At 34.4% G+C, this 15,225-nt stretch overlaps 2 protein-coding genes across 2 annotated transcripts; one reads left to right on the top strand and one right to left on the bottom strand.

Moving 5' to 3' along the window:
• The first annotated feature begins 3,384 nt into the window (after positions 1-3,384).
• Positions 3,385-8,654, top strand: LOC141592121 (cathepsin B-like protease 2). The gene is made up of 7 exons (XM_074412705.1): positions 3,385-3,546; positions 5,519-5,572; positions 5,668-5,748; positions 6,961-7,542; positions 7,628-7,741; positions 8,145-8,180; positions 8,271-8,654. Exons 1-7 carry the CDS (start codon positions 3,490-3,492, stop codon positions 8,403-8,405), a joined length of 1,059 nt encoding a protein of 352 aa, XP_074268806.1. The 5' UTR covers positions 3,385-3,489; the 3' UTR covers positions 8,406-8,654.
• Positions 8,655-9,149: 495 nt separating this feature from the next.
• Positions 9,150-14,231, bottom strand: LOC141592120 (uncharacterized). Its single transcript, XM_074412704.1, has 5 exons — positions 13,571-14,231; positions 11,552-11,588; positions 11,212-11,448; positions 11,076-11,123; positions 9,150-9,978 (listed from the first exon to the last, which is right to left on the bottom strand). The coding sequence occupies exons 1-5, from the start codon at positions 13,870-13,872 to the stop codon at positions 9,478-9,480; spliced, it is 1,125 nt and encodes a 374-aa protein (XP_074268805.1). The 5' UTR covers positions 13,873-14,231; the 3' UTR covers positions 9,150-9,477.
• Positions 14,232-15,225: the final 994 nt, after the last annotated feature.

The raw sequence follows: 15,225 nt of genomic DNA, 5'->3' as shown, positions 1-15,225 counted from the left end.
ATATATATATATATATATATATATATATATATATATATAAGCTGGTTGAAACGTTGTGGATGCGTCACGTGTCAATCTAGCCTTAAATACACGTATTAATTACAGCTAAAATTAAATACAAACATAATAAATGCTGTATAAATCTCAACAAAGTATTAATTATAGTTTAATAAATTTTATTATAAATTTATATTAAATAATTACGGTGATTTATTTCTAAATTTACTAAAAAGTTATTTTGATAAAAATTCTAAAATGTAAATAATTACGTTCATTGTGAAAAAATGATTTCAATTGAGTACAATTTTCATTATATTTATTGAAATATTTATTTTGATATGTAGAAATGATTAAAGTAAGTGTCTCACAATGTTTTACATTTACGTAAAAAAACATTTTGAGAAAGTTATAAAACTTAGACTATTAAATCCATTAAGAAAAATATATTTGGAAGAGTCATTGTATATATTAAAAACACAACTTTAAAAAAACTACTAAGAGATAAGTTTTTATAGTCTGAAAATGAAAAAAATTATATTGGACAAATTGAATACGTATGAAATTTTGATAGGTTTCAATAGTGTGATAACGAGTATGTGTACGAGTGTGTATGTACATAGTGATCGCGAGTACATTTGAATAATCAAAACAAAAGTAATGATTATTAAGTAATATAGTATTATAAATGACATGAAAAAATAGAAAACACGTTACATTTTTTTAATATCTTTAAATAAATATGTATAAGTCAAATATAAAATATTGATTATGACTAACCAAATACTCCGTATTACTTTTAGTTAAATATTTTATATGTCTTTGAAGTAAAACATCAGAAAATAATATTTGAGAAAGTTCAACCTATTATATTTACAGGTAATAAACTCTTAAGCATCATTATATATAGGGTGTTTTGTCAGAAACCACCTTTTATTTAGGGTCATTTGTGAACAACTACCTTTCATTTTATTTTTGGCTTTCAACTACCTTTCATTTCTTCATTTTGCGAAAGACTACCAAAAATCCACTTCCGGTGAAAAAAGTCAACTTTCCGGCATTTGACTTGCTCTTTTCTCCTTTTTTCACACATATAACCCATATTTCACAGCTGCCAAAAAAAAAACCCCATTGTTCACCCAACAAAATCCGAAAAAGCTCCTCTCCATGTCCAACACCTTATCAAAAGTTTGTTCAACGCATCAACCATCTCAATCTCAGTCTCCATCTCCATCTCCATCGTCACTTTTACTACCACTTTCACCTTCACCCTTACATTTCAACAACCTTATAGACTACTCATGATTCATCAACCTACTGTCCATCTAAGTCATATTAATGTACCTTCTTTCTCTCTTCATGGTAAGATGGTGATGAAACTAATGAGGTAGTAGCACACAAGTGATCCTAATAGTGAATCCATGATTATTTTCGATTAGTTAACACTAGGAGTTAATTTTGCCAACAATGCCATAATAGATCATTATTGTTGAAGAATTATTTACCATGTTAAGATTAATATCAATGATGATTTTGTTTCGGTGATTAGAACTTTGATTCGGGTAAGAGATAGACAAATTGAGGTGATTAATATTGGGTTTAATCAATCTTTATCATCGATTATTAGGGTTATGAAATAAAGAGTTAGATTCAACATGAAATAGTTAAGTCAACGCCGGAAAGTTGACTTTTTTTTGCCGGAAGTGGATTTTTGGTAGCCTTTCGCAAAATGAAGAAATAAAAGGTAGTTGAAAGCCAAAAATAAAATGAAAGGTAGTTGTTCACAAATGACCCTAAATAAAAGGTAGTTTCTGACAAAAAAAACCCTTATATATAATTGTTTAAAAAACAAAAGGTGCAAATTTCTCATAGATATGTTTGATACATATCACATGCAAGACACAATCAAAACATTTGAATAAGTTGAGTTTGAACTCTATATGTTTGATAGATAAATGTCACATGTTATACATAAAAACTTAAAAATTACATAAAATTATGTTCACATCATTTTGAATAAATATTAATTGATTTGAGACATAAAGTATCGTGAAATGATATAATTTGAGAACTTATTGTTGATTGTTGTATTATTCGAATAAATTTTATTCTGATTACTATGATATTTCACCAGCCACAAATTTATTTATAAAACGTTGATCATGCATAATTAATTATCACTTATTAGTTTTAATTAAAACTCTTATGTATTTTATATTAAAACATTGAAGTTAAACCTAAAAACATTAAATTTGAGAAAAAATTATTTATAAGAGAAGATATTGAAGGTCATATATGAATTATATAATTTCTTTAATTATAATCATAAAATATTAAAACAGGTCGCGCGAAGCGCGGGATACTACCTAGTAAATTATAAACCGAAAATTTTATATGATTGCAAATAATGAAAATGAAATAAATATAAATATTGTGTGAGATAATGGAATGCTGAGGTGGATAGTGTAGGGTATAGTAAAGTATGAAAGATAATGAAAGTTGATTATTTGAATTTTGGTGGTGAGTGGAAATGTGAGGTGGATGGTGAATTGAAGAGAGAAAATGTGAAAATGTGTAGAGTGAAAATTAGTGAAAATTTTCCGATGGTCTTATTTTATTTTCTCACAAAAACTTCAGAGAGACGGTCTCTTAATAGCGTTATTGAGAGACCTTTCACATGATGGCCTCTCACATGATTAGGGGTGCTAACTAGCCGAGTCGAGCCCGAGCTTGGCCTTGCTCGGCTTGTGCTCATAAAGTAAAACTCGAGTTCGAGCCGATGTCAAGCTTACCTGAGCTTGAAAAAACTGTGATCGTTATCAAGCTTGCGAGCTTTAATGCGAGCTCGAGCCAACTCGAGCTCAACTCGAGCTCAACTTGAGCTTATACATAATTGTTGAATTGTCGTTTTTTCTCTCTCGATATGTTCAATAACATGGCTCGAAAGTTTTATATACCAATATTGGAAAATCAATAAGACATTTTTTATATATGTGATTCAAAAATATAATCATGACAAAATATTTTTATAAAATATGAGTAATATCTCATCTAATTACACAAGTTCGAGCCGCTCACGAGCTTTTCGAGCCGAGCCAACGTTTGCTCGGCTTGACTCGTTAAGCTCTCGAGCCGAGCTCACACGAGCCGATCTTTGACCGAGCTTTGAGTGAGCCGAGCTCGAGTTGCTCGCGAGCTGTCTTGTGTTATTAACAGCCCTACACATGATGGGGTTAGGGGGGCTCACTGAATTTCTTTTTTCCTATTATATCTCACACTAAATTAGTGGGAGACGGTCTTTCAGAAAACCTACAGTTATTTTCTTTTTCTTTTTTTGAGGAAAGAGTCCCTTATTTTCACGTCAATCGTCTGATTCGTCTCCCATATTTATTTGGTTTTTATTTGAAACACTATAAATAAATAAATTAAAAATACTTCCTTTTATCCAATCATCTTGATCATCTCTCCAAAAATTACGGATTTTGATCGAAGATGGCTATTTCTCATCTGGGTTTTTCTTCTTTTCTTCTCCTTTTACTGACATCTCTGGTAATCATCCTATCTATCATCTTAACTATTTTTGTTAAATTTATTGTATAAAACATGTTTATTAGTTTATATAGGTGAATCAATTACTCACTAATTATTTGACCAATTCATATACATAATTCCCAAAAATCTGATCTTGTTTAAATATTTAAATCTATGATTGAGCTGACTGCTTAATGACAGCATATTGTGGGCATAATCACCATTTGATTATAATAATTTGCTGTATTTCGTGTATAAACATGATTATTATCATATTAATAGTGCTAAAGATGAAAGCTTTGGATGCTTCTGCCTGTCAGAGTGATCAGTTAATGATTTATTTTTGTTATATGTGAGGGTGGAATGGTCAGATTTTATGAAATATTGAATTAATTTTTGGGATTTAAGGTTTGATTGGTGCTCTTATAGATAAGCTTGCAACTTATGTCTTAATATGGTCTTTTTGTTGTATAAGGTGAAAGCCATAGTATTTATTATTGTAGGAGAGAACCTATGTTACTCCGACTCCGTTTCAAGTGTCGGACAATCGGAAATGACATGGTATGGGAGTTTCATATATGATTATTTTCCACTAAGTTTTCAATTTTTTGGTCTAGAATGAAGTGAAGTGTTGAAGACTTGAAATAACATAGAGAGAAAAACTTAAATTGATCACATAGCACTTATGTTCTGGCAATCCTTGTTTCTATATAACGTGAGATTTTGTCCTTGTTTGGAATATTGAATGGAGAATTGGGTGGACTGCAAGGAAGAGAAGGAAGGGACAAATCCCCTTGTTTGGATAGTATATATCGGGTTGTAGTGATCCAATTTTCGTCTTACAAGTCTAACTAGAATCCTTTCTGCCTATTGCAAATTATGTAGGAAAACATCAATGGTCCCTTTTCCTCCCTCCCCTACCTTCCCTCAAAACATGTCTTTGGGGCTTGTTTGGATGGCAAAATAGGAGGGAAAGGGTTGGGTGGGTTAATGGGGGTATAGACGGAAAGGAAAGAGAGGGAAGAGAAGGGGTGGGGGGAATGGAGTATGGGTGTTTGGATACAAGTTCCCTGCAAATGTTTCCTATGGTGGAGGGATTGTAGTTTGCATTGACGAGGGAAAATGGATCCCTCTGAATCCCTTCCCTTCATTTCCCTCCAACTTTATTTGCTAACCAAACAACAGATTTTATATCCCTTACTCCCCCTCCCCTTCCTATCCATCCCCAATCCAAACAAACCCGTAGTCTTCTGCGTATGTGTGTGTGTATTTTCTGTGAAAGGTCCAGTCCAACCAACACTGCAAAACTCTAAGCTGATTGTTTAAGCCAACAGTAGTTATTGACCGTAGTTCGGCGTGCTCGCCTGGACAATTGTCTTTTACTTATATTTCTGCTCTGACCTTTTAAACCTAGTTCTTTTGCAACCTCATAATCACTGTCTTTTATCTGAGTTTGAGTCTGCTCAAACTCAGATATCTTCTTGTTAGTGTCTGATAGCGTTCATTTGGAATGTTGCTGAGGACACCGAGTTAGTTCAGTCATGTCATTTCACTTTGATTTTGAACTGCACTAGATCTTGAAAGGAAGTGTATTCGCATCAATACAGTTGACATTTAATATTTTAGGCAATACTCCGTAGTGTTCACTTTATATGGTCCTTAATAGCATAAATATACTTGTGTTCGGCAATGCAACATCTCGCATTAAACTGTTTGCTTTCGTTTTCGCAGCTCTAGTTAGTGTAACAAACGGAATTGATATTATACAATTACATAGTCATAGTAATGTGGCAAAGCCTATACAGGCAATCCTTATTATGCCTATCTTATGATACATGTATTTAGCTCAGCACTCTTGACAGAATGTAGAGTGATTTGTATTCAATGATCATGTACACATGTCTTCTGTAGTCAGATAATGCGTAAGCTATGTTTTTATTGTATCAGTATTTCATTCTGACGGAGTTTAATGATATATATGTCATACCAGGCTCTTGTGGCAGAATCATCCTCTGAGCTCAAGTTGGACTCTAAACTTCTCCAGGTATTTTTTCCATTATGATGCCTGAAAAACAAATTAACGGGACTTTTACATTGATCGATATTTTATCCTCTTAACGTTTATTTCCTTTCCCGCAGGATTCTATTATTCATAAAATAAATGCCAATCCAAAGGCTGGATGGAAAGCTGGGGTTAACCATCAATTTTCCAATTATACTGTGAGTATTGATTAATCGGCTCTTTTAAATCAAAAACATTACCCTATTTACTGTATTTCTATTTTCTATGGTTACTGTCGGTGTTGGCTCCTTGTAATTTGCTCTATGTAAGTTGCTTTATTCGTCGGGCTAGAAGCGGAGAAAGACTCGGCTCACTTGATTCTCCTCTCATTCCTTTTGACTCCCTCGGTTCTAGGCCTTTTATTTGTTAGTTCATATCAATGACTTAAAATTAGAAAGAAAAGCCAGATGCCGAGATTTCAGAGGTTTTTCCTGAGTTTATTCAACAGAAGGATTGAGGGAAGTAGCTGCTAGGTACTAGCTTTAGGGAATTTAATAGCGGGCTTGAATCTTGTCTGTGTCTGTCCAAAGCATGTACCAGTTTACTGGTTTGTTTCCTGGGTTGGATTTAGGAGTCTTTGTGCGAGCCGCTATAATTTTGGTAATAGCTCCTTGTCATTAATGCCTAATAAACTACTTATTTAGAAATTAACTCCAGTTTTACTTAAAAGGTTTTACCTATGATTTGGCAAGAGGTTGGATATGCAATCTCTGTTTTGTGTTAGAGAACATAGAAAGATTGTTATATATATCAAAGCATGTAGTTATCTAATGATCTAGTGTTCTAGGACTGAAATGTTGGTAATTTTCTACTTTAATGCCCTGAGTTTGAGCTAGTTTACTTCGGTTCTCTATGATTTGTCAAACTTTGGTTCCCCTTAGTTTGAGCTAATGTCACTTTGATTTCCTGAGATTTGTCTAACTCACTTCCATGCTTTGAGGTTTGGCAAATTCCATTTTGTTGACCATTGTATTATTTGATTTATTTCCCACTTGGATGGTGCAAAGTGTTATATACAGGACCTTCATTAAAATCGCAAATATTTTTAAGCATATTGAAGTAGTTTTTTGTTTTTTTTTATCTGAAAAATCACCTTAATATTTTCTTAATTGTTAATTTTAGAATTTACTATCCTGAAAAGCTTCGTACATGTAGATTAATTCCGACTACATCGCACCTTGGTCATCACCAAAATTAGACATTACTAAAACCTGAGATTATGAAAGTAAAATTTGTTGACTCTTTAGGCATCAAAATGGAATTAGCTAGAGCCTCAAGGTATCAAATTGAAAATCTTCAACTGTTTGTTTTTGCTACTTATCCATCTCATCTGAAACATTGAAGTGATACAATTTTCCCTCATTCTGAAGGTTGGCCAATTTAAGCGCATCTTGGGTGCTAGATCTCTCCCTGAAAGTGAGAAGGTCTTTTTCCCCCTTGTAAGTCATTCAAGGACCTTGAGCTTGCCAAATGAGTTTGATGCTAGAAAAACCTGGTCCCAATGCAGCACAATTGGCAAAATTCTTGACCAAGGTCACTGCGGCTCTTGTTGGGCATTTGGTGCTGTTGAAGCTTTGTCGGACCGTTTTTGCATTCATTTTGGCATGAACGTCTCGTTATCTGTCAATGATCTCTTGGCTTGCTGTGGATTCTTGTGTGGAAGTGGATGTAATGGTGGGACCCCAATTTATGCCTGGCGATACCTTAAACACCATGGTGTTGTTACAGATGGGTGTGATCCATATTTTGACAACACTGGTTGCTCCCACCCTGGCTGTGAGCCTGCTTATCGTACACCGAAGTGTGTGAAAAAGTGTTTAGATGGCAACCAACTGTGGAAAGAGTCAAAGCATTTTGCCAAAAGTGCATATCGAGTCAAGTCTAACCCACAGGATATCATGGCGGAACTCTACAAGAATGGACCGGTTGAGGTGGCTTTTAGTGTTTATGAGGTAAATGTTTGACTTGTAGAACTGTAAGCTTCATAACTAGTTATGAATTTTGCTGAAGCCTGAAATATTTTATTTCCACTTGCAGGATTTCGCTCATTACAAGTCAGGAGTTTACAAACATATCACAGGGAACTACTTGGGAGGCCATGCTGTGAAGCTGATAGGATGGGGAACATCGGCTGATGGAGAGGATTATTGGGTAATACTATTTCACCTTGAGAGTTTAAATTATGTTTTACTCCGTATCACTTAACGTTACTTGGACCAAATCTTCATTACTGACAGTATGACGTTTCATTTTAGGCCAAATAAATTAAAACTTCGGGAGTATAGTTGATTCCAGTGGAGCCAGTATTATTTGGCTTTGAGCATAGTGGAATGAAACAAATTGACTTGTTAAAAACTGTTTGCGCTTCTGTTATTGGTGAAATTAAATTTCCATTTTGTGTCATTTGAACATTAAAACACTTGGAACCCTGCCGTTAGGATATTGTTGTTGTTGAATCGGAGCCAGAACTTTTAACATGTAGTCCTGTTGGATACGTAGTTGACGTTTTAAGATACATTAGTTCATCGCTTATTTGATTTCATTTTGGTCACAGCTTCTTGCGAATCAGTGGAACAGAAGTTGGGGTGATGTAAGTTTATCGCGCCTCCCTTGTTCATATATGAATTGCTATTACACCTTACATATCGTGGACTAAAACTGTTGCGGTGGCATTAAACAGGATGGATACTTCATGATAAAAAGAGGAACAAATGAATGTGGCATTGAGGGAGAGGTTGTAGCAGGCATGCCATCGCCTAGAAACGTGGTCAAGGAGGTGGGCGACTTAGATTCAGCTCATGCTGCGTCCATATAAGGATGTGGTAGCAGGCATGCCTTCGCCCAGAAACATGTCAAGGATGTGGGAAACTTAGATTGTGCTCGTGCCATGTCAATATAAGGATATGTTTCTATTTATCAATTGGTTCGAGAAATAGTTTACTTCGAGCCTCATTGATGATTATTCCGTACAATGTAATACATGATGGTTGATGTTTATATTCACAAATATTCATGTTCATATATACAGATTGATGTTGTGAATCCTGTGTGAAAGTGGATGTATTATATGCACTGATGAAGATGTTCAGAGATAAAATAATCACTGACCAAGTTTCTGATCAACTACACTAATAAAGATAATTACTAGTTTCCTAAACGAGGTTTATGGGAGACCGGTGATCACTGAAAAGTAAGTTCGTGATCAGTCAAATTCTGATCAATTGCAATTTTAACGATTTAGTGAATCGTGCCTGAATTGGTAATGCTTTCGATATACATCTAGTTACTGTGAAGAACTGAAGAGAACATTAGATGTCGACAATACCATGTAAACACGGATTGAATTAAGCGGATTAGTCGATGTAATTCTTTCGACAGAGACAATCTCAAAGCGATCAACTTTTTTTAACACCACCAGTCCACTGTTCATAAAAAGAAACAAAGCTGGATTTTAACATCTTTGCATCCCCTTCTCAATTTGATCATACTCTTGTAACCCATATCCAACATCGTAGAAATGATCAGTTGCAAGGTAACAACAATAATTCAACTTTCAAAATGAAGAAGAAAAGCATGTCAATTGAAGGACCAAATAGTTCCATTAAACACATTAATCACATTAAAGCTACACCCTTGAACTAAAAAAAAAAAGCTAGGAATACATGTTAGAAGTTCACCATTTGAAACTACTATGAAATATGAACACCATTCACTAAATCCCAAGTTCCAGACGGATAGTTCTCATAGAACATCCCGTATCTATACCCCAATTCCCACTCCCATGAGTTACAAAGTCGAACAATTAATTCTCGTCTTTCTTTACGTTGTTCAGTCGCTCTATTGACCTATCAGTATCTCTTCTGCCCCCTTCCCTTATTACAAGTACCTCAGCTCGCTCGTATAATATCTCTAGCTTCTGCCCAATCCACACTATGTCGAGGCTTCTGAAACTGTACTTCGATACTTTTCCGGGGTCGCTCATATTCCACACTTCTCCGGGATCTCTCCAATTGCTCAAAAGGAATGTTCATTTTCTCGAGCTTATCAATACTACTTGCCTTGTATTCATTGATTCTCAGCCTCATTGGTGGTCGATCAACGCTTTTCCTTGGTTTTTCCCTTTGATCGGTACTTTTTCTAGAAATCTCGAAAAAGTCTGTGCTCTTCCGTGAATTTTCAGGCCCGTCAATACTTTTTCTTGATATGTGCCTTTGAGAGGGCGGTTTCTCTACTGTGGTTACAAATTTCTTCAGATGTTTGATGTAATCAGGGTAGACCTCTAAGTCGCAATGATTTCCTCCTTTGAGCCACAAGGGTTCGTATTTTTCTTGGGAGAGTTCCCACAGGGTTTTACCATGAGAGAAATCAACAACATCATCAGCAGTTCCCTGCAGCATAAGATACAGAGTCGATGAATAGCAGGAAATAAAAAAGTTTTTAGTGCCATTTAAATGTTTTCAAATTTCCCATTTCTAGAAATTCCATTTTGATTGTTTACGCTCCTATTTTGGCAAGTCTTTGTCAGGCCAAAAAAACCGAAATACCCTTGCATTTCCGAAAAATAATTGAATGCTACAGGGTCCACATTAATCTCACTTAATGCCACATGAGTATGATAATAATCTACTTGCTCAAAAGTCCCCCGAACCCATTTTCATGTGACTTTTTTAAAACCTTAATCAAAAAGCAAATGTAAACATACAAAGGAAAAAGAGTGCTAGTTAACAAGATTAGATGTAAAAGGCGGATGATTGTAATCAAAGGTAAACAAATCAGTGTGACGGAGGGAGTAGTTGTTTTCCTTAATATGGTAATTGATGAAAGTAGCTTGCAGTTGGAGTTCCAATTCTAAATATCACTTATCAGATCTTAACCAAAATGAAATTCTTGCAAATTTGAAAGACTCCAGATGTTAACCTACAACCAGTTAAAAGCTTGGCAAATTTACAAAAGGATTCAATTAGACGGTTAAAGCCTTAAAGGCACCTATATGATTTCGTAGTCCTATAAATGAGTTCAAAATAAGAAAGATCTAAAGATTGTAGACCATAGACTCAAGTAGCAAAATATAAAAATATTGTACCACGCATGTTGTCTTGTTGAATATCAGGAGAGAGATTTCAATGTCCTCATCATGAAAGTAAATTCACGTAGTTCTACAATCTAATAGGGTGAGGCCAACATTATGTTATACGGAGTACTCTCTTTGTCATGCAAGTAGGGTAAAGTCGTAAGGGTATTTACAATGGGCGCCTAGAGTCTCCAGTCCAGTGGCTGCAACTAAAAATATTTATTTCAGCACAAAAGTTGCATCAACAGGCAACATTAACAAATTGTTGAGAGGGACCAAAAAGGAATATGTAGTTATGTACACAATGAGTGAGACAGAGAAAGAGTTTCAGTAAGAGAACTTCCATCAAGTTCAGATGTAATGTTGTCCAAATAATAAGAAATAGCGACGAGACAGAGGAGTGAAGATACTCACATGGATTACGAGAACAGGACACCTCACGAGGGGGATCTTGTCGATGTTCTGCAAAGAAATTACAAGATATGTTAACGGCAGCAGTTTTGTACATTAGCTATCTGTTGAAATAAGGGACAATGAAGAATGATCATACCTTGTAGATATCAAACCAATATGTGCGTTTCACGGGATACATGACTCTCAAGCCTGACAGGATAGGACTGTGCAGAACAACCGCTCTCAATTTAGGTAAACGAGTAGCAAGATCCAAAGTGGGGCCACTACCGACAGATTGGCCATAGAGAATGATGTCTTCCTGCTTTGCACCATAGTTCTCTTCAAGACACTTATATGCAGCTACAATATCTGCATATGTGTTATTCTCAGACGGCTGCAAACAAGAAAAAAACGAAAGGTGAATTGAGTTGCGACTTAGTAATTTAGCAAGTTCATCCAGAATGATGTAACCACCAACCAAAGTTAGGCCACCACACCTTTCCAGTTGACTGCCCATACCCAGAGTAATCATACCTGTCAAAGTACAATTTCAGTCAGACTGTTTTATCAGCAGTTCTATTTGATCCAATGGAGTAAAAAAAAAACAAAATTAATTTTTGGAGTACGGTGTAATAAAGCAAATCTTTCACTAAAGTATATATATGTTTCATATAGTGTGGTCTGGAAGTAGATTAACACATAAGGGAAAGGTTTAGTACATGCAACCCCTTGCCTCACCACAAGCGAGAGATTTGAGGAACTAGGTTACTAGGGTAATGTTGATGCATCTTATAGCAACATATCTCTATGTAAGATGAGCTTAAGAGACAGGAAACTGGAAATGACACTCAAAGCAAAGTCACCAAAGGGAAAAAAATCTCCTACTATGTAGTCGGGGTTACATGCATCATATTAAGTTCACTTCCAATTGTCAAGTGTCTAATACAGGAACGCAAGTGTATACAGTAAGCCAGAGTAACATTGTCTGCTATATAATAAGAGATTTGCTTTCAACATTCTCTAACGCCCTTCCTGCCAGTTGTCATAAAGGATATTAAAGGTTTAAAAAGATTTTAGAAGAATGAGATGAGTAATATGATTGATATTCTACCAACAACATGGTCTGCAGTCTTTTCCAGAGACACTATTTTAAGTAAGGTTTGAACAACATCAGAATTTAAGATTAGTCCTCCCGTTTTGTTGTCCATCCCACATTGCTATCCACCAATTGATTAAGCAGAATACAAGTAAAACGATACCCAACTCCTCCAGCATTTATCAGCCTATGATATCGATAGTGGTCTCAAGCTCAATGGGACATTACATCCACCCGGGGTTCTCAAAACATAATAAGCTTATAAAAACTAAATTAGGGCAAAAGGAAGATCGAGAAAGAAATGGCCTTCCTGCACGATGGCATTGATGAAGTTAAACAAAATTAGTTCCTTGACTATGCAGTTGACAAGCCACTACCAGTAGGCATAAAGATCGCCCACTCAGTAACCAAGTACATAATCCATCTCATTCAAGGTCTACAGAAGTCCTTAGAGACCACAAACAACTTAGGATGCTAGAGGGAAAGAGTTTATGTGGTAGCGATGACTGATGAGCAGTAAGATATAGTGGTCTGACAAATTACGCAACTCTTTATCCGTGGGGTTAAACAGACTCTCCTTATATATAAGTTATACATACAAACTTTGGATAGGTCTCACATGTAGACCGACTATATAAGACTCGATGTACGTAATTGTTAAAGTTAAGCTAAGTTAAAAAGACAATAAAAGACGTATAAATCAAGACATGGTACCCATCAACTCAACAGGGATCTGAAATAACTGGATCTCTTTAGTGAGCCAAGCTAACCATAGATCATAATTCAATCTAAGAGCATACATTATGAAAAGCAGCAAAACCATAATACCATGGCCCCAAAAATTAGGTTACCAAACTATTACCTAATCCTAAACAAGCCAAAGCCCGAAAACACGTCTACCAAACATTCGAAAGTTTCAGTGACCACTCAAGTTTTGACAAAAACCCTATTAAGCATTCTACCTCTAACTACCTGACAAACACAGCCCCAAAAAGAACTAGAAAGAATTTCAGCTAATCTCCAAAAACATACAGAATTTCTAAATGTAACCCTGATGACCTAAATAGGGTTTATCATTAGCAATCAACAAACAACCCTCAACTTAGAAAATTTAACCACTAAAAAGCCAACATCAAACACAAATTCTTGGTTAGACCGTTCTAAGTTAAGACGGCACACACAACTGATTTAGTTACTGAAAAGACGGTCTTAAGCAAGACCTACTGACTAATTAATCATCAGCAATGACAAACTTAGGTCTAGAATCTCAGTAATCAACACCAAAATCACAAAATGCAGCACAACCCATCAAACTTTACCAACATTACATCAACAAAAACCCAAAAATCAACCCATCACATACAAAACAAATAAAAAAAAAGAAAAAAAAAACATAAATTGAGTAAAAATGGGAACATACCCCATGATATTGATCTTCAAATGAATGCTCAATTGAATGAAAAGTTCATACATCTGACCAATATCAGCAGCATTACCATGTGAATAAAGCAAAGTAGAATGAGCCATAGGATATCTGACATACATAGCAACAATTTCGGAACCTCTTCTTGTTGGGATCTTCAAAACGTCGACGTTTTCCCTATGTGGGTATGGGTCTAACACCATTAATCCACTTCTTTCATCTTTAATGAGTTTATATGAAGGTGGGTTTGGTGGGAAAAATGCAAACTTTGCTGCCATTGATGATTTCACACCTCCCATGGCTTCCCTTACTTAATCCCTCTAGATATCTATGTTTTGATCCAATTTAATGGGTTTCTTTTTTCAATTGGTGTTTTTGCTGGTGAAAAAGGGTGTGATTTAATCAGAAATATTGCATTACTTTTGGGAATTTTGAGTTTTTTTTTTTACATAATAGTTGTACTTTTTAGTGGGGTTTTGCTCTTTTTTCTAGGTTATTATAATTATTAATGTGAATTGGTGTGATTAAGAAGTGAGTGTTTTAGGGGTGGTGTTGATGGTGGTGGAAATGGTGAAGGAAGAAGAAGGAAAGGGGGAGGAATGGGGAAGAAACAAGTTGGCAAATGAGTGTGGTCACAAGTCCTCAAGAGTCACAACTCACATGTGTATCAAAGTGGTGATTTATATCTTTAAACCATGATTAAGACATGTACTATGATAAGCTCACATTTGAGTTTTGAGAAATCCTATAAACAAAAATTTAGAAAGTATTCCTTTTATTCAATATACTTTTTTATATTTCTTAATTTTAAATTGTTATGTTTATATATTTCCATTTAAGATAAGATTTGAGCAATTCCCCCTTACTACTAGAGAATAAAAATTCTCTTAGTTTTCCCTCCAAAACATATCTATCTAAATAAGGTAATAAATAAAATTTCCTTTCATTACATTATTATCTTTTCAATAAATATATTCTTATAAATAAACTCTAATTTTATAAATAAATTCATAATTATGATTTTTTTCATTAAAATAAAATAAAATTGATATTAAATTATAAAGTAGTATAAGTTGCTAAATTTTTCAGTAATGCAATAATTATTACTGTAGAGAATAATTTGATACATGCTTACTATTAGCTTCGTGACAAAAAACATTCACTAAAAAAAATTCACAACTTAAATAAATTTTTTTATTAGTTTTCCATTTCAATTTTTTTTTGTTTCATATCAAAATACAATGGAGTGAACTGATAAATATTAACGAGGTGCAAATTTAAAAAGTATAAAGCCTCCTATATACTAAGAGAATACAATTTCTCTAAAGTTTTCCCTCTAAAGTGCTCAAACTTATATATGTAAACAAATTAGATTTTCATTTATTAAACTAATTTTCCTTTAAAATAATCTATACATAAAAATGTTATCTCCTATTATTAACTTCGTGATGAAAAAAGATTTTTTTTAAATAATTTGATGTAGTTTTTATTATCATAAAAAACACAATTTATGGAATTATTCAATTCTTTTGATTAATTTTAATATTAGTTATTTTTTATAAAAATTCGTGAGATATAAATGAAAAGTCTATAACTAATACATTAAAAATTAAAAGGCCTATATTTACCGCGCATTTATGCGGGATCTACAC

The sequence above is a fragment of the Silene latifolia genome, chromosome 7, assembly GCF_048544455.1.
Source record: "Silene latifolia isolate original U9 population chromosome 7, ASM4854445v1, whole genome shotgun sequence".
In the NCBI taxonomy this organism is placed as follows: Eukaryota; Viridiplantae; Streptophyta; class Magnoliopsida; order Caryophyllales; family Caryophyllaceae; genus Silene; species Silene latifolia.
The sequence above is the reverse complement of the archived record's forward strand: the minus strand, read 5'-3'. Positions and strand labels throughout refer to the sequence as shown.